The 20601-nt window shown below is 32.1% G+C and overlaps 1 protein-coding gene across 1 annotated transcript in view; it reads left to right on the top strand.

Moving 5' to 3' along the window:
• Nucleotides 1-636: 636 nt before the first annotated feature.
• Nucleotides 637-20601, top strand: part of Smp_135270 (hypothetical protein) — a gene marked incomplete at its 5' end in the record, with an annotated part of 32406 nt that continues 12441 nt past the window's right edge. Inside the window, 9 exons of the mRNA XM_018789677.1 lie at nucleotides 637-639; nucleotides 710-918; nucleotides 2008-2076; nucleotides 5907-6073; nucleotides 7069-7265; nucleotides 12640-12724; nucleotides 14007-14189; nucleotides 14970-15225; nucleotides 18789-18834. Of these exons, the coding sequence (XP_018655095.1) occupies nucleotides 637-639; nucleotides 710-918; nucleotides 2008-2076; nucleotides 5907-6073; nucleotides 7069-7265; nucleotides 12640-12724; nucleotides 14007-14189; nucleotides 14970-15225; nucleotides 18789-18834 (1215 nt within the window). The remainder of the gene's footprint in view (nucleotides 640-709; nucleotides 919-2007; nucleotides 2077-5906; nucleotides 6074-7068; nucleotides 7266-12639; nucleotides 12725-14006; nucleotides 14190-14969; nucleotides 15226-18788; nucleotides 18835-20601) is intronic.

The raw sequence follows: 20601 nt of genomic DNA, 5'->3' as shown, positions 1-20601 counted from the left end.
TATGATTAGGTTAGTTACTTAACAATTATACAATAGAAAATATACATATTACATTGGTCCACAAATAGTCCTCAAAAGTCACCATTCACAATTCTCTTCGGGATACAACAACTACTGTCCCGAGGTGATTCCGTTTTGTTCGATGATCAGACCGTTTGAATATTCACTTAGGTCTAGGGTAGATAAATTGTGGATAGGTAGAAAATGAATGGTAGGCGAAAATTAAAAGCGTATCGATAGTTCTGTGTATCAGAAAAATGTAATTCATTTGCATATCAAAGTCATAAAGCTAACGTTAAGCCAAATTTTTTGAGTACTTAAAGTGTACTTTGTTAAACTGTGATTGTCGCCTAGCAAATTATTGTACAGTTTCTATGTCAAGATTTTCAATATTTGATCACAACAATTAAATTACGAAGTATTTATAGGTTTGGTGGGTAATTTATTCATTCTTTTGTGAATGCAAAATGTTGTAGTTCTTTCAAAATGTTCCTCTGGGTTGTATGCTGATATTTGCGTCATAGAATGATAACTGCTACATTTATGTATAATATAAGTAGCCTAATACTTTTACTACCCATAAACGACAATTCATTGCAACAGCTATAGAAAAAACAGAAAAAAGTTTCTTCTTAAATGGTTAGTAAGTTGTAATGTTTTATACATTCGATATATACAAATTTACTTTTCGCTTTTTTTCTTAATCTAGATCATGGCATCTGCGAAACAGGATATTGCTACCTATAATGTAACTTGTTTGTTACGTCAGTGGGATTGTGCATCTGAAGAAAAACGTCGTCAGCTTCTTGACGATTTCATTAAACAATACTACAATCGTACTGGACCTGATTTGGAATCCGAATTCGCCCAAATGGCTAGTTTATTTTTGGCTAGAATATGCGTATGGATAAAATTAACGTAGGTCATGTTCATGGTATTGAATTGTTTGTGTATGCGATAATTAATTGTGTTCATTGGATGATTTGTGTGTTTAATTATTGATTATTTCGTACGTATATGTTCAGTTACTAACAATTTCGTTTTATATAATATGATATGTGGTTAGTTTTATTTTTGTTACTTTCTCTGTCATCTTGTAGGACTTTTGTAAAAGAATGTGATTTACAACTACTTGAGTTTAAACAGTTTAAGCTTCATGAGTAACTTACCAAGCATAAATTCTTGTACCCAGCTTTAAGCCATACTTTATGCAGATGGACTATCAATACTCTACCCGATGACATAAGCTAGAGTGAATGGTGGGGTGGAATTCTAATCTGTGACCCAGTAACCTGACGTAAAATACACCATAACCCTAGTGTGGATCATAAATATGAAAATTTTAGTTTGGTCGCAGGCAGTAATATAAATATGGACATATCTTTCCTATATATATCACTACTTTATTCGGAACTGTCAGATTAACTAGTTTATAGTTGTTTTTCAATGCAAATGTGTCAGAATCATATTAAACTGCCAAAAGGTACTAAGAGGCAGTCTTCATTTCACTGTCCATTTTGTACTTTAGAAAAATTTTTTCATTATCAGCTAACTTAAATAGGACGTATGTAGGGTTTTTTAGACTAAAATCCTAAATTTTGAGTGTTTTCCAGTTTTTTTTGCATGTCTAAGTCACTGCTTGAAGTAATTACCTGTGAAAATAAATAACTTTCAGTACTAAAAAAACATCTCTATTAGTTTTTGATATTCGTGAGCAGGAATAATTGTTCATCAAATTAACACTTGGTTCATAGCCGTGTAAAAATATGTTCCACAATTTTCTTTAGACCATACTTTTGGATAATGTAAGGAGCAGTAATCTAGTAGTTAAAAGATTTAATCGTCCGGTCGCAAGTCCTTATCATGTTTCTCTTATTTTAGTTTGAACATCCGAGTAGCGTCTTTACCCCATGCACATATAGCAGTTTGTGGCCCGATGTATTACACACTAATGTAGACTTACAATCAAATCTGTTTTTAAAATTATTTTCTTTGTATCTCTTTTAGTTACATGTCAGGGACTTGTCTAACAGAACAGCTTCAAGCTCTTCATGTATTTTTATCAGCATCAAACAGGTAAACTAATGTAAAACTGCCTCTCTATTCTTATAAAGATTTTGACTTGCAAATTTATCATAATTTGTTTTATCTTAGTTTTGATTTTGTATCCTTGAAACTGATCTAATTTAAAATAATTCGTAGCTGATATAAGGGAAGCTTAAGAAACTGGGAAATGAACAAAGTAGGATTTCCGTACTCTGTTCAATATTATCTTCTAACATCCTAGTTTATTATTTATTTAAACACATAAATATTGGTACAAGGAAGCACCAGATATATATGCGCCTCACAAATCTCATTCGATTTGTGTGAGGGCTGTGATACTGCCCAGGTGCCCAGACTGAAGCAGGTGGTTTTCTTAGGGGGCTACACCCCGAGCCTTTGACCTGAAGGTCTAGTCCACAAGGCAGTGGAGCATCGTGAGGAGATGCAATCCCATGGTAACCGGTGATCAATGATTGATTCGTACGCCATTTGTTCCTTCAGGATATTGGAGCCCATGTGCACCATTGGTTTGGAATCAGGGTTTCCCAACTCCCCTAGGTGGACCCTCCGTGTCCACCAACGCGGTTAAAGCGCCGGACATTCGCTTTTCGTCCTCTCACTTTCGTAAACAACAGTAACGCCACGAGAAGGCAGTGAGTAGGACTTCCCTGGCAGAGGCTATATATTCGCTGGCCATGTGAGAGCATTTCGAGAGGGAGAGCGGACTCTCCGCACTCTCGGCCGTACCAGGTCATTTGGGGGCAACATCCTAGTAACTTATTATTATTACTAAAGTCTTCAAAGTTGCTAACCCATCTAATCATCGGTCCATCGCTATATGTATACTGTTTATCTGAGTAGTTTTTTACTCATGATATTGTCCTGCTCCTATAAATAAAAACTATTTCTAATAGTTTATGTCAGACTTTTTGTTATAAGGTTCTTTGGGATACTGTACAACTAGTTATAGTAATAGATTTAGAGCACAACTAAGATCGAATGTATCGGCATTATGGTTGTTATTATATGGTTAGATTACTCAGTTCTCTCAACTATTTCAATGATTTTTCAATCTTGAGCCAGTAATTCTACAACTAGCTATCACATAAGTTCATCTCTAGGTTATTGCAGGCCCACACGACGTTAGACAATTTCTTTATTGACTAATTGGTTAGTTTTATGTGAAAAGGCTATCGTTTTGTATCCAAAAAGCAGTTTGTTCACCTTTGGCTTAATAAGTAGTATCATACAGACAAATGAAGGTCAATCTTTTCTATTCTATTGGTTGGGGATTGTATTTCGACGGCTTAATGGTGGTTCGTGTATCAGATTTCGTTTTATCTTTCCTGTGATGTTCAATGATACTAATTGTCGGTTGTCAAAGTAAATTGGTTGGTAGAGTTAGTTAGGTCATACCCAAATAGATTTATTTATTTGGACATAAATATGGGTACAAAGGGGCACCAAATACATACGCGCCACACAAGTCACTTGATTTGTGTGTGGATTGCGATACAGCCCGGGTACCCGAACAGAAGCAGGACCCAAATAGATAAAATTGAGTGAATGGGTTGGTATACTTAGCTTTCATTGCCATCTGGTAATAGATCTGTTACAAACATGATCCGATTTCATTTTCAGATGGACGCGACAATTTTGTTATTGTACCTCCATCCCAGACCACCGAATTCCCCACGTTTCTTTATAGTTTGAGTTCATAATTCTAGTTATGTCAGTGTATTGAGATTTGTGATTTCATATTACATCGTTTTTCTCTCAACATGTGCTCAGACTAATAACATTATTTTAATGGACTTGATTTTTTCAGATAATGAAGTTCATAGTTGCAAATGTAGGTATTATTGCTCGCTTATGTAAAAAGTTTACATTTTCTACCTCGTTATGTTTCTTTTTGTACATAAATACGTAGTTCGTTAGAACCTAGCAAGTTTTAAAATTGGATGATTAGGTATTTATACTCCTTCTCTATGAGGTACCTTTATTAATTAAACTCACTGTCTGATACGTAGGAGTACGAGGCCCTAGGGAATAGTAGGATGCGATTAAGGAAACGAGTAGTGATCTGAAGATAAGAGCATATAGACACAAATCAAGCGATGGATAAAATACAAAGCCTGTACTAGCTCAAGAAAAGTAATGGTTTATACAAACAATTGTATAAATATTCAGTGATCATGGTAAATTAACTAAAATATGCTAAAAGTACAAATTGTTAGGAATTGTCAATGGAAATGGAAAAGAAGTAAGTCTACGCGACCTTTTTGATCCATAAGATAAAATTTAAGGCTTTATGCAAAGTAGAGTCTTAATTAACATAAATATATGAATTATTCTTAACGCTGTTTAAAATCTAAATAACTGAATTATATGATCCAGGTGAAGATCAATCTTACATTTTTACCTAATATGTTAGCTTAAGGTTTTCCTTGACTTGTCAGTTTCCCTTATTTTTCTTATGATTTACGAAATTTGTGTAATTTGCTTATTTTTTTCGTATTTAAACTCTTCGTTGTACGGTAATCCAGTCTGTTGGTGTGATATAAGTTTGTGGGCCTGACTGGCTCTATGGGATTCAGTGCTTACATTTGACTTAATAACTACTTTATAGGGTACAAATTCATGTACTTGGCTTCAAACCAAGTGTTAGTGATACTCTCTAACTCTCCAGATTGAAATAGGTGTAACGTGGTTCAAGCTCATTACTTGATGGCTAAAGATCCAACGCCTCAACCAATAAACCACTGCTTTAGTGTGCTTACTTAAATTAATACTATGCCTTAACTTGATTGACCGTAGATTTCTTTCACTCCAATTCTCCACTAACCAGCATCGATCATAGGACTAGGTGTTGACTTAAAATTTAAAGTGGGTTTTTCAGCCATATTAGTTAATGTTAGTCTTCATTTTCACAGACTGACTTTCTTTTCTTAATACTCTATACACTACCTCGGCAATATTCATTTGTTGTTAAAAGAAATGGTTCATAGATTATCAGCTACAGCAGATTGTTACGAGTATTAGCTTTAAAACGTCTAAGCTGATAGTTATCAGTAGGGTTACTTGACAAAAAGCACGTTTTTAAAATATTGACCAAATATTCTAAATGGATAGATAATTAGTTAGTTAATTTTCAATTTTTGTTATATATTTCAACATTTTAGGCAGGCTAATCTAAACACCGTCACAGGAAATGTATTCAGCTTGAAATAGCTCTAGCTTTGATTTATGCAGAAGGGTAACAGCTTTATTTAATTTCTACTGACTGATATTGCAAGTTATGCATAGTAGCACGAAACTTTTGAATCGATCCTCCCTTGATAATCACTAATGTACAGTAAGCAATTTGAATGTAATCCATATTTACAGTTAGCATTATATCTCACTGAGTCTTTTAGTTCTATATGTTAATTATCAGTAATGTTTACATTTTCACATCATTTAAAATACATTTTGAACTGATGTCATCTGAGTAAAACTCATAACGCCAAAAAGTGTTTTATTAACACTTAGCCATAGTTTGCAATATCTCAACACTGCACACTTTCCCTGGCGATATCCAGTCCTGGAGCCCTTTAGGTTTAGTGAAAAATGTATATTTCTTACGCTGTTCATCGCTTACACTTTGCCTACAATATCTAGAAGTTTTAGGCTACATACCCTTAAAAAAGTTAATACTATAAGCTAGTTTGTTGGTCCAATTAATGATGTTTCATATGTATATCTGTCCAAAAATCACATGATTTCCCTCCCCCCAAAGAAAACAATCAATTTGTATTTTATCCTTTATGTTCTTGATATTTTCCCTATCTACCTACCCACCCATCAACCTTCGCTAAAAGTTATAATTATTTACTAGAGTTTTTGGAGCATGGTGGTGTATTGTGTTTACAGGAAGTATGCATTTCATCAAGTGCAAAAGAAGTGGATAAACGTTGGGCGCTTAAAGTATTATCTTGCGTTGCCAATGCTGGTACACACTATAAGGAGACAATTTGTGAATGTTATGGTAAATAATTGCTTTTTTCCCTTTCTATTTATCATTATAAACGTTAGTTTGCCTCTTGTTATCTCACCTAATTTTCTTTTGCTTTCTGTTTCATTTTGTCGCACTCTTGAGCTTCTCTCTTTTTTGTTATTGTACATCATATTCTTTGTTTAGCTATATGGTTTTCGTTTGTATACGTCTTAGATCCTTCAATCAGTAGATACATGAAGTTTATATCGTTTGTATAGTTCCCCCTTTGTCCATGCTACTTCTCTTGCCAATACTACTACTACTATTATTACTTAGATATATTCTCTTCTTCTCTCATCTCAACCATGTTCCTTTCATTTAGTGTTTAATTAAATTTATTATTGATAATAAAATTGGGAAATAAGTTTCTTCTATATTCTTAGGATGAAAACAAGGATAATAATAATATATACGTATTATCTGTTTAAAAAAAACAATTACTTCGTTGATTGATAAATGTTAATTGAATTTGAGCAGTTGTCCATTATGAAGTAAAAGAAACATCAAAGAGAGAGAAAAAAGCACAAGATGTGACCACTTATGATAGATAATGTTTGATTAATCAATCTGCGTTAGGACTGTTCGATTCAAATTACCAGTTAATAAATAATAATGAAAATCATATTGTGATACCATTCTGTTGTGCTTTCATCGGCAAATAAATTTAGTTGTTATTAAGGTATATTGGTCAAGTGAAAGAGAACCCTTTCATAATCAAATGATATGTATAGTATAGTGTCGTGGTATAACATTTTTGTCAAAATTATTCAAAGATATGCGTCTAGCTACTCTGATAGCCAACGAAGAACCACTGAGTTAAAAAATAATTTTTTGATATTAATGTCCTTATAATTCAAATTTTTCAAGTATAAATCATTGAAATATTTCATAATGTCACAAATAGTTTTCTAAATTCGTAGTGATGTTTACCAGTTGGCATAAATAATATAGATCACTTGTGCGATTTTGATTTAAACAATTTCTAGGCATTCGTGCTGTCGCTGAATGTATGGCCAAGTCCAAGTCAGAGGAAACACAAGAGTCTGCTAGAGATTTATTAGAAATATTAGCTGAAGGCAATCCTCGTTTCTCTGATCAAGTTTACAAAGGATTAATTGGTGTTTTACCATGTAATTCACCAAAAGCTCAACAATTAGCTCTTCAAAGTATACGGATTTTACAGGTATATTATAACATTTCAGATGAATTTCGCAAATTCACTCTGATTTTAGCCATTCAGAGGGGTGTGGTGAGATTTTATACCTTTATCAACTAACCAATATCTTAGACCTTAAATGATCAGTAGCATCATTACTCCTTGTATTCTGAATGCAAGTCATCATTATTTTCACCTTTAGGATTGAAGTGAATTCTAAGCTATTATGGATTTGGATAAAAAAATATTAACGTTTGGTTAATTACTACTCTGTACTCGCATTATATATATATATATATATATATATATATATATATATATATATATATATATATATATGCATTTCCATCCGTAAGGTCATTTGAAGATAAATCATCAAGAAGTTGGATAGCAATTAATCAGAGCTCGAAAATCGATAAGATAGATTGTGTTATAATCTCAGAATATTTGATGAGTTTACATTAGCTTCAAGGACTGGGTGAGTGAAATACCACTTGGCGAAGTGAAGATTTGATGACAATACAAACGACGTTATAATAATAGTAGTGTTATGAACGAACATTTAGGTGGGGGGAACCAATTTATCATTTAATACAAAATTACAGGATATCTTCGTAAAATATGAGAACCACACATTAAATACTTCATTAGCAAATCTTCCATCACATACTGTATGATTCTTCTAATTCACAATTCATTTCTTTTTCCCTTTCTGTTTTCTTCAACTCGATTTTCTTAGCCTTCTGCTTTCATGCATTCAACTTCTAATTGGTGTTACATACTACTTATGCCTGTCGACATAAGTAACAGACACCACAGCAGTAATAAATAGAGATCTAATCACAAAGTATATTCTGTATGGATGTTGTGGGAATTGTTGAGTTTTGTTATAATAAGAAACCAACAGAAGTTAGCTCTAATTTAGATTGGTTTCCAATCTGAACAAGATATATCATTTTATCATGCTAGTGATAAATTAAAAAATTTCTCTTTCTAAACGCATATGTTTGGTTGAGATTTTGTTGATAATTAATAGTTCAACAAAGCGTAATGAAGTTACGCTTTTTGTTTTTTAGTTATTTTGAAAAGTTAAAGAGCATCGACATTATGTCCGCAATCGATTGTGTCGATTTATTGAGGTGTTTAAATCCGTAGCACTTTTTAGTTTTAAGTTCTTTGAAGCGTAGATTTACTTTTCTGCTTTTTCATTCAATGTATATGCTTTAGTACATTTATCTAAAATGATAAAACTAGTGCAAACTGTTGAGATGTTCTATAATTATTACACAATCCATCTTGTCAATTTTCGAATTCTAGCTTATAGCTTTAAGTTAGTTTCATTTATAAAATGATGTGCTATCATGGAATCAGTTTTTTGCTTCCTAGATAAAAATATTCATTAAGAGTTTATTGTCAAATAAAAAAAGGAATATTAACGCTGTAATTTTAAGTTGTCACACTTTTTCACATCAATACAGTAAAGAAAAACTAATAAAAAGTCATGTGATGAAAATAATGTCACTAGTAGTGAGGAACCAAATATAAAAAGGAAAACAGGATAAGTTTAGAAAAATCAGATTCAATTGAACAATGAATAAGACGAAATAACATTATATTCCAAGTTTATAAAGGTAAAAAATAAACACCTTGGCACCAGTGTGATCAATTTACAGACATGTCACTTGAATATATGAGTTATTATTCATTATAACTCTTAGTGATTACAACCGTGAAGTCTGCATCTATCTACCTATATTGCTCAAATTAAAAGTTAATGACTTCGCAGATCGAAGTCATATCTCTGTCTAGCTACCCTTTAGACTTATTCCAACCCTTTCTCTTACTGGACAGTATGACGAAGCGAGATTGGTCTTTATACATTTGTAACATGGTTCTTAACTCTCTCAATCTATGTTGGTTTACAACTTTATCTATTAATTTATCTCATCTACATAGAAAGTCTAACAACTATCTGTTCATAAATACATCAGTTGAAAACTTAAAACTCAAATTCTTCACTAATTTCCTCTGACTGAATGAATCACGTTTTCTTGGATTATCTCCAGTTATTGCTCATTGACTAAACCGTTCAAAATATTAATACTTCCTAAGAAAATTTATCGTAAAGTTTAGTAGAAGTACAAATCATCAGTACATTTTCTCAATATAATTCGTTATAATGATGTCAGTTATTGTTTTCTCGGATAACTTGATTTGAATAAAGGAAAGTGGGTAATGCTACCACGAAGGCTCTGAATTGATTTAGTCACTTATTGATTTCAGATGTAGTTGTAGGTTTATTTGCCTTTAATTAACAAATTGATAGACATTCAGTCAACACAATTGGTTACTTACGTAAAATCAGTTTCGATTATAAATGTTACGAGTCGTTATTATCTCTGATGTGCTAATGATCAACAGATCTCTATTTTTGTCTTAGTTGAAAACTATTGTTAGTCATTCATACATTATCTACAAAATTGGTCAAAATTTACGAATTTGTCTGAAAGTGAAATTTTTCTGAATCTCACCAACAAATACCATATTCATATAACTTACTTAAAGTACTACTCTCAGCCTAAACTTTTAAGCGCAAAATAAACTCGTATGTAACTGCTGTTAAATTAATTTCTTCATTGTTCCACCATCCTTTTTAAAGTAATTTGGATCAATGAAGTTTTAGATAATATGTTTTCATTACTTCACTGACTATAAAATTGTGAACACGAAGCAGTAGGGTAGTCGTTTATGTAACTGTGAATATTAATATGAATTCGAAGAGAAATAGGCTATACAAAAAATGTTATTTCATGGAATAAATAATACTTTTGTAATTTCGCTTGAATACACACAGAGATGTGCACATATCTCTTCTCTTTGTTACAATATTCGTTTCTCAGCAAATTTTTATGAGACTTTTTGGTTAACATGCCAAAAAATGTTAATTATTCTGTGTCAGCTGATAAAACATAATTTAAAATACTAAAGCTTGGGGACAGAAAGAGAGAAATCATGAAACGTTTTTTACCTGTTAATATAATACTGCATAATTATCCAGCTAATTATTTCAGGTCAACATTTTGCTTTTATTTTGTTTATAATTGGATATATATATATATATATATATATATATATATATATATATATATCCGTAACTAATTTACAATGTTATTACCTCTTTCTAATGACGCTCGATACATCAGTCTTTAAATTTTATTCTTTTGAGATCTTTTATATAACGGCTTTTGAAAATATCCAACATGAGGTTTGTTAAGTGTAATTTGTTCGACTAATCTTACAGCTTACTAATTTTTTCTTCAAGAGAGACTAATAGGTGTATAGATAAATTATTGTATTTCTTTGAAATAAAGTGCATCATTTCAAAATGCATAATTTTACAAAATGAAATAAACAGTATTTTAATTTAAAAATTGCATCATCAAAGTATCTTTTAAAACAAAGGAGAGCTCAATAAATATTATTCAGTGTTGTGCACCCACCAATTATAGCAGTGAAGACGATACAGACCAGTTTTAAGAGAGGCTGTAATTGATCGTAAAGAAGTGCCCAGGAAAGGACCTGACCATCGTGATGTTAGACCGAAATCTCAGGGTCGGGATGGATAACACCGAGTGTGAAAATATCATGAAACAACATGGACTGACTGAGAGAAAGGAACAAGAATTGTGAGAAGCTTGCAAATTTATATTCATTCAACAAAATGGTTGTAGGTGGCACAATATTCCCCCTAAATCCATATACATAACTACATTGGTCTCAACGGATCACACTACAGAGAACCAGGTCGATCATATTTGCATCACTAAAACATTCACAAAGTCAGTGGAAGGCGTGGGAATTAGGAGAGGCGCTGATATAGCTTCAGATCACAACTAGCTGGTGGTTTCCACAGGAAATTGAAGCTAAAGAAGCTTTGGGCATCCGGAGAAACAGTATTACAAGAGTTCAATACAGCCTTCCTTCAATATACGGACAAAACAGGTTACATGCCTTACAAGATCTACTCACAGAGAAGGAAGCTACTATGGAGAACAACTGCAAGTCCCAACTCGGAATCCTGAAGGCAAAACGAAAAGAGGAAGACCGGGGAACACATGACGTCAGGAATTGGGAGTAGACATGAAAAAATTAATAGCGACTGGAAAGGATTACTAAGGATAGAGTTCGAAAAGAGAGTGCTGGTGAGCGGTACATGCCAATCTACGCGGGGTAACGAGCGTAAGTAATGAAGAAATAAACATTCATAAAATTTCTATTATTTAGTAAAGGATAAAGAATAAACGCATATTCATCGTTGTGATAAACTTTGAGTTATGAAGTCTCTTATTTTTAACTACTTTACAATCTCAAGGAATTTATTCAAGAACACATGCATGCTAATTGTTATACTTGTGGCCGAGTGGATGCCTAGTTGATGTGTGGCTTGATGAGACCGCCAATCAGGGAGCAGCGAATTATCGATTGGAACAGTGACACACGAAACCGTACGAGCAGACTAGAATGCTAACCGATCCTGCGATCTGCCTAGCACAACCAGTTCAGCCCAAAACACCAATAACAGCCTCAGTGGTATGAATCATTGTATTTCAAACATAATGAGTTTATATACCAACCAAACAAACCATATCGACCCATAAAATAGATAATAACATTTGTACAATATTTAGCCGAGTGTGGCTGTGAATAGTAATCAATAAACTGATAATAACTCAAGAATCGTATAATAATAGTTCAAAGGTCAAAATAAAGTTAGTGATAAGAGGAAACGAATATGATTAGGTTAATTACAATAGGAAATATACATATTATATTGACCAATAAATAGTCCTCAAAAGTTACCATTCGTAATTCTCTTCGGGATACAACAGGGTAGTATGTAATTGTTTCTTGATTAGTTGAAACTTACGCATATGGTAACAATGTTGTGTAACATTTACATCTATGATTTTGTAAGATGCTTCCTAACAGAATTCATTCATTAAACTAATGTGCCTATATCATCATAGTTATCCGATCCACAATTATCTTCGCATAAACTAAAGCTTTGATTTCCGAATATCAGTGATGCTTGTTTAAATATTTTATCTTTACCGAAGAATTTTGATGTGAATAAACTAAACGTTGCATTATTATTTATCATTTATCAGCTCATTTTTTTCCGACAATGTATTCATGGTATTAATGTTTACTTCACCAACAGTAGTATTAACTATATATATTCTAAACATTGATTTGGAACACTGATTTTTACTATAAAAAAGGATTTTTTCTAAGCACAAGATCATTATATGATTTATTCGCTAATAATAATCATTATATTTTGTAAATTAGTTTTGTTATCAAACAACAAAAATCTTTATTAATAATAATATTATTTTAGGCAAAGCGTAATACTGCCAATAGAGCCTTAATCGACAGAATAGTCTACTTACTGGAGTCATTACATTTGGAAGTACAATCAGCAGGTACGTTATATATATATATATATATATATATATATCTATATATATATATATATATATATATATATATATATATATCAGTTCAGGTTACATATAGCTCTGTCTAGCAAATATAAGTATAGGATTTATTTACTCTTTTAAATGCCATAGTACATCTAGTTTGTCAGAAATTCATTGTTTCTTTCTTTTATAGTCTATATGTAACTATTTTTCTGTCAAGTATGTAGCGCATGTATTAGTTTTTAAAGTACTTTTAAAATAAAGTTGTTCTCAGTAAAAGTCTGTTCAATTTCATGATATCTGATGTCTTGATTTCTGTCTTTAACTTCGTTCCTTACGAAAATGATTATTTATCTTAGAGGTCTTTCAAGTATTTATCTGCGTAAATTAATTAATTAATTAAAGTGCATTTTCTAGACTCTTTATGACGTAAATAGAAATATCACTGAATGTCTATTCGATTCTAGCCTAACATTATTCTTTGTAAGATTTGCTTTATGATTTATTTATAAATCCATTTATGTTTCGGTATATTTTCTCCATGATGTGTGTATAATATGCATAGAATTTACTATATCATCTCCCTGGTTTCGAATGCTGATATCTTTTTCAGATGCCCATGACCTTTTAAAACAGTCATATATATATATATATATATATATATATATATATATAAAGCTTTTAATTGTCTTTTCGACATTAAGAACTGCAGACTAATTAGTTTACTAAAGTTGTAATGACGACAAGGTACTGTTGTAGTGGTTGGTGCTATGTCAATCTCATATAGGTTATTCTGGCTTCTGTACCGACCAATTTATTCATTCTTAAGCCATATTTTGACCTTGTCAATCATTCACTTACTAATCCTGACTTTCTATATGATCGTATGTTTTTTAATTGCTCAGTCATTCATTGCGTATCTGTAGCTTACTTTTGTTTGAATATAAGTATTGAGTCATGCTTAATTCAATCGATTTGGCTCACTCACCATCTCCGCTGCGCGTTGCTTCGTTTCTGTAATTGTCTGTTCGGATCAATGATCGTATTTGACTTATTTTATTCCGTTATGCTCTAACGATAAAAATATGCGAGGGTTGGCGGTATGTATATTTCTATAACGATCATCATACGATTTAAATGCAGTCAGATGTAGAGCCACTAAATTGTATAGTTTGTAGATCAGTAAATTCTACACTTTTTCGTTGGATCACATCGACAATCATATTTTCTTTGTAGTGCTATTTTTTTCTATTATTTTGTTCCTATTTTCGTTTATATGTATTAGTTATTGAATTAGTTCGTGTTCTGATGGGATTCGATATTGTCGATGATATATTAATGGCCTTAATTACCTTGTTAAAACCTCAACATGAAATACAACTGGGCAAATTGTTTACAGAAGTAACATCAGATGATAACGATGATGAAATAAGTTCACCTCATATGGACAGTAATGAGGAAAGATATCGTAAGTTTTAATAAATCGTTTGATCGTAAAAATAACATTTCTTTGATATTCTGTTTTTGATTGTACAGAATAGTAAAATTGATATATGTCCTATACATATACTAAAGCAATAATTTAACTATGCAAGTAGTAGAAAACTTTTAGTTTCCCTTATTGTTATGTTTCCAAATGATTGTCTAAAGAAGTTCGCTAGGCTCTGTTAAATTGTCTACATAATTTTCAATATCATACTCTAATGATATTTTACAATGCCGAGTTGAAATTAATTTCAATATAATGATAATTAACAGAAGTCAGCTGTAAAAAAGTCATTTTACATTGATAATATCTATTTTGAACCTTATTATTCATGTACCTATACCATGAATTGTCATCTAACTTCATAATCGATCATAAGAGGAAACATTACAAAGTCTTGGTTGTATATTCCATCAACTTACCACACTTCTTACATAATACAATACAATAAAGAAATCGATAATCAATGAATGTTTAGTTGGTAAGGAAAAAAGGAGTGAACAAGAGGCAAGTATATGTTGATTGTAGTAAATTCAGGGTGTATGTAACCATATAAATTACTTGAATTTTGTATTGATAACCATATCAAGCAGTGTGTACATCAGGATTAAATACTCGTAATTGTCTGAAAAACCTGTCTCGGTTCGTCCCTAACTCTTAGTTTGGTATATATTAGAACCACCTATACAATACTTTGACTTATAATTACTAAACACTATACTATTTGTTTGATATCTTTTTGTCGCCATATCTTTTTTTCAGCTTCTCATCCTGCCCCGTTAGGTAGTCGTAATATTAGTGGCATACCAGAAATGAAACCTCGATCTATGAGCAACACAAAGTCGACTAAATTGAATGTCAAATATCCTAGCACTTGTGCTAACGGCAACAGCGATAAAACAGAAAAAATGGTGAAAAAGAAACATAGACATCAAAGTCAAGGATCAGATTCAGAATTCGATGGTAATCAACCATTATCGGTGTTTGTTCAACAAGCAGCTGCAGCTAAATGTCTACAGTAAGCAATGTTCAATAATTGTTTATCTACTTGTTCTTGCATATTTTGACTACTAATACAAACTGGTTCATGTAGTCTGCTTAGTGCCGTGGAGTTAGTGAACTCTGTTCATGAGCTAACGCGGGAGGTTAAGTAAATACCGAGTTAACCACCCACTCTATCACAGATAGAGATCAAGCTAATCACCCTTTCTGTTTTAGGATCTGATTAGTAGGGAGGGGCGGTTAACTTTGTATTGATGTGTGTGAAGTGTAGTGCTGGAGAAAAATTCACCTTTCGGTGCCTGACTGGATTCGTTTTGGAAATGATTATTATGTCTGTCAGGGGTGGGCCAGAGTGAAGACCATAAACTGTGCTGTAACTAGTGCGTAGGGGGTCGACACTAAGCTTGCTTGTGACATGAGCATTATGGAAGCATTTCGTCAGTGACGACTTGTATCCGAATTGATTTGATTATTTGTTATTCATTCAAAGTTTGGTAACCTCTAGACTATGGCTTGGTGTGAGTATACTATGCAGTGTGTGGACCTTAGTCTATTCACTCTATATGTACATGTAACGTATACTTGTGAGTGATAGGATCTATACCTATGTGTGTCTCATGAGATGTGTAGATCTGGGTCTATGCATTCTACATATACATGTAACTTGTGACTGCGCGCATCAATGCTCATATGTGTACTAAAGAATTTATGTGTTTTTGATGTGTGCATTCTGTGTACACATATAAAGCATACTTGCGAAAGTTCCACGTCCCATACTGATGTATTAATTGTATCTCTCAACGCTTTCTAGATTTTATCAAGTTTCCGAAAGTGATGGGAAAGTATGCACTGTAACGACCGTCTGCACTACAGAACAGTGTAGGTTGTAGGGTGTTCGTCTTCTCTACAGATATCGATTTTCCCTACCTACACATAAAACACAGAAGAGTGGACTGTTTGCTTTGCTTTTTCTAGTGCTTCAATCTCGCACTCTTTTCTTGAAATGCCTCTTTGGAAATACTTCGCTGAAGTTCCGACTGTAATATGAATGCATTCATCGTAACAGTTTTCAAATTCTAATACTTTGTTGTTGTCTTTCTTAAGGAAAGTAAACTTCGTTTTTTCGAGGTACGGCGATGATGAGTACTCAGTTTATATGTGTAAAAGTGATAAATAAACTTATCAGCGTAGGGTCTCACACGATAAATACATCAGTTAAAATTACATATTCACGAAACGGTGTATTCCAGTGCTAGGAGGAACATAATAAAGTTGATAAGTATATAGGTGGTAGATAGATGCGGGATAACGAAATGTTTATGGTATGAAGAACAATAGAAATTAGTAAATGAACCCATCAGTTTTGAAGTCTGGGTAACTCAGATCAGTGCATAATGGCTTTATTTATTTCCATCAGTAGACAGTGGATTTTCATGCGTAACGAATGTTCCAGACTCTTCAATCGGTTTTTAGAACCAACTGTTTCTTTGGGAAGTTTAATGTTATTCATCCGTCAGCTAAAACGTTTCAGTAGTTAGTTGTTGTATACGTGCTTAGCAAATACAAAACTGGTCTAGACACTTTAAAGATGACCAAGGAAAGAAAAATCCATGAAATCACTTGCTGTTCTGCTACTAGTATTCAGAAGATTTATCTTGTGAACATTTCAAGCAAATAACCTTTTGTTTAGGTAATAGATCAAACAGAGGAAAAATAAATATTTTCCTCTTAAGTTCTCCTACTTTTGATTCCCGAATAGAATTAACAAACACAAATCATTTTGTTACTCTTAATCGCCAATCACGATTATCTCATTTAAAAGAATACTTCAATATACTTTAAAGCAGATAATTGACTTTGTGCAGTCAACAACTGATGTGTAGGACGTTTATATGTATACGTAATATGTGGCTGTATTTTTCTATTTTATGTATGTTAACTGTATAACCTACTTTTTGTAATAAATTCATTCAATCAATGTCAATTTTTAAAATTTCTTATTACTGCAGATATTCTAACAACAAAAGGCATTGTGACACCACTGATAGGATTCAGTGTAAAATGACTCAGTTTTCTATCTCTAATGTGTATATTTTCCAAAAAAAAATAAGTTTTCGAGCATGCTGTTCATATGTGGATGATTACTCTTTGATATGACAATTATATCAATTTTATATTAGAATAGTTACCCACTTACTTTTTATAAAGAAAAATATTTTTCTTGGTATAAAGAAATAATAGTTTCTCTTCAATTTCAATATTCCACTTTATCCGTAGGGATATATACATATATATGACAGGTTAAACTGTATGTTCATGTCTGTCATGATTAGTATTATCTTTTATCCTATGAAATGGCAAAAAACCTCGATTTATGGGCACATGTGACTGAATTGTAAATAAATATATATATCAAATCAGTTTAATAAGCAAACACTTGCTTTTTATTTTTAATAACATTTCGATGGTCATCATATGGTAGTAATACGTATTAATAAATAGAGTCATTGTATCTTTTATTAATTCTAGTCTTAACATTACCTTAATGTATATTGATTGAATCTAATTTGGAGAGATTGTTTATTAAACTCTATATAAAGTTTAAATAAAGGCTGTAGAAATTCAATGAGTTTTTGAAAGTTAACTAATGCTTAGTTGGCTTTTTACATCTAATAGAGAATCAACGCAAAATCAAGAGGTTTAATCAAGTGTTCAAAATTTTTGACTGTAAATCTGAATTAAACTCACTATTTTTGGATTTATTAACCAGCACTACCATTCAATTCCTATGTACTGTTTATATATGATAACCCAACTTTGATTTATTTGCAATTCGGTGCAGTTGAAATTAAAACTATATTTCTAATTATAACCTAACATCATGTAAGGTGTATTAAAAACTAAAAAGTACTTGAAAAATGTCACATCTTTGAAGTGTTCATATACATTCTGGAGATAACCCTAAGGGTTCACACTCATAACTTCAACTAAATCTCGACAACATCCAATGAAGTCGGTTTTAACCATTTGTTTTATGTTGACCATCCATTGGTTACGTCTTACAATAGAACTTTTGGAAATTCATCTTGAAGCTAGACACTATTATTATCTATTTTTATCATTGAAAGTGGTTGTTATATAAAGATTTATTTTATGCAGTGATATTGTTGTGAACGGATACCCGGATAGGGAAAACCAATTTATTGTTTAATACAAAATTACAGAATTTCTTCGTAAAATATAATAACCATAAATTAAATACTTCGTTTGCAAATCTTCCATCAATTGTCCTTCACATTCTGTATGATTCCTCCAATTCACAAATCATTTCTATTTCCCTTTCTGTTTTCGTCAACTCGATTTTCTTAGCCTTCTACTTTCATGCGTTCCACTTCTTATTGGTGCTACGTATTACTTATATTTGTTGACATAAGTAGCATACACCACAATATCATTTTTGGTGAGCTGTTGAACTATATTACTGTATAGATTTTTTTGTAACATTTAAATTTACATCCCTATATATATTTCTTTTGTTTTCCTTTCTTACTAACCTCTTACTAATTTGTGCATTCAAAGCATTCTCTCGCAAGATTCTTCAACAATATCAAGAAAAATAATCAAGGTAAGTATTTTGATGTCGTCTTGTAACTCACTGAGTCTAACGCGTTCATCACTTGAGGTTTTTAATCATAGTAAATGAAGTCAATTTTGTAGGCTACTCTCTATTTGTCTTTTTTTTCTCTAAAAAATCTACCAACGAAATAATTTGTTAAATGGCCATAAATCAGCTTGTATAGTGCAAAGATTTTGTATACACATGCTTTAACCATTTTAGTTTTACATCTTCATCAACTGATTTATCATCTCTACACAGTTCTTTGCGCTTATCATCAACATTTTTGTCGGCAATTTTATTCCACATGAGTATTGCTTCGAAGAAACCGGTGATCGAATGCTTATGACCTGTGCGTGTATCGAACTTTCGGTTGATATGTTTCACATAGCTAAATTGTAGACTACTATATTAACATCCTTTTTGATAGATAATGGAATGGTTTACTGATTTGTATATATATATATATATATATAAACACTTTTGCAGCTTTTTAAAATCTACCAGCGAAACGACGATTTGTTGAATGATCGTAAAGTAGCTGTGTTTTCAAAGATTTATAATACGTTTGTCAAATAATGTCATGTTGTGACTTGTTTTGTTTATTTGAGCAAAAACACATTGATATTTGCCTAACTGATAGATGGTACATGTAACAAACACAATGTTCTCTATGTATTGAATTATCTGCCTTTATGTTAATGTTGTTGTGGTGAAGTTCATTGTCGTCTTCTTTATCAGTTGTTTTTAAATTGATTTCCAGCATTTTGTCTTTGTGATGACTCGTTTCCAATTGTGCTCTGTGCTCTTTTTTATTTATTGAAAGAATAGTTGGATGTCACTTTGTTCTTCTTTTCGTTATTGATGCTTGGCAATTATGAATCGTGTGGGAATATTTATTTGGGAGAAAGTATGTATACGTGTTATGTCTTTTTTGGAAATATAAATTCACACTGTTCCATTCACTTTATACTAAATCAGATTAATTTCACTTAGCCAGTTATTATGTAATTAAACTAACCCATAGTGTCATTGAATAAGTAAAAAAGAATTCAGCGGAGAAAATTTTCTTTTCGACTAAATCATTTACTTAAGCTGATTATGATCTTTTTAAACATTTTGCTATCCTCACCATCTGATACGTTCATTCACTGTTTTGATCATTCTCGCTACTCCAATATCAATACCATGATATAAAAACTCTCTATTGTTCTCCTACCCCTTCCTCGCTAGAATAAAAACACCAGTTTTGTCCCCAGTCGTGTTTTTGTTCACTACAGTAGGTCATAGATTCAAACCTCTCCTACACCTAATTCTTATTTGTGGTGTTCGATAGCATCGCTTATCGTCACATAAACAATATGACTCGAAGTTGTCAAATACTTTACCTTAGACCCTAAAATATTATTTTTAACAAAGTTCAACAAGTATTATGTGTCAGTGTTGAAGTTTTCCTACGACAGTCACTCACCTAGACTGATAAGGTGTGTTTATTCAAGGGTTGATATTGTAATTTAATATATTACTGTGTTTACATATTTTTATTATTGATAGATTGAATGATTTAGCAAAAAAATCACTATGTGTGGAAATTTTCGGTTTCCTTAATCTCAGCGATTTAAATAATCCACCTGTAAATGGGCGTTTTACAGTGGTTAGTCGAACAGGTGATTTATCATTTTAATATTTATATTTAATATCACTGGGTTGTGTTAAAGTTGAATCCATTTTTTATCACAGTCTTATATGTCCGTTTAATCGGGTCACTTGATTATA

This window comes from Schistosoma mansoni, chromosome W (genome assembly GCF_000237925.1).
Source record: "Schistosoma mansoni strain Puerto Rico chromosome W, complete genome".
NCBI lineage: Eukaryota > Metazoa > Platyhelminthes > Trematoda > Strigeidida > Schistosomatidae > Schistosoma > Schistosoma mansoni.
Note: the sequence above shows the minus strand (reverse complement) of the source record. Positions and strands in the feature narration are given on the sequence as shown.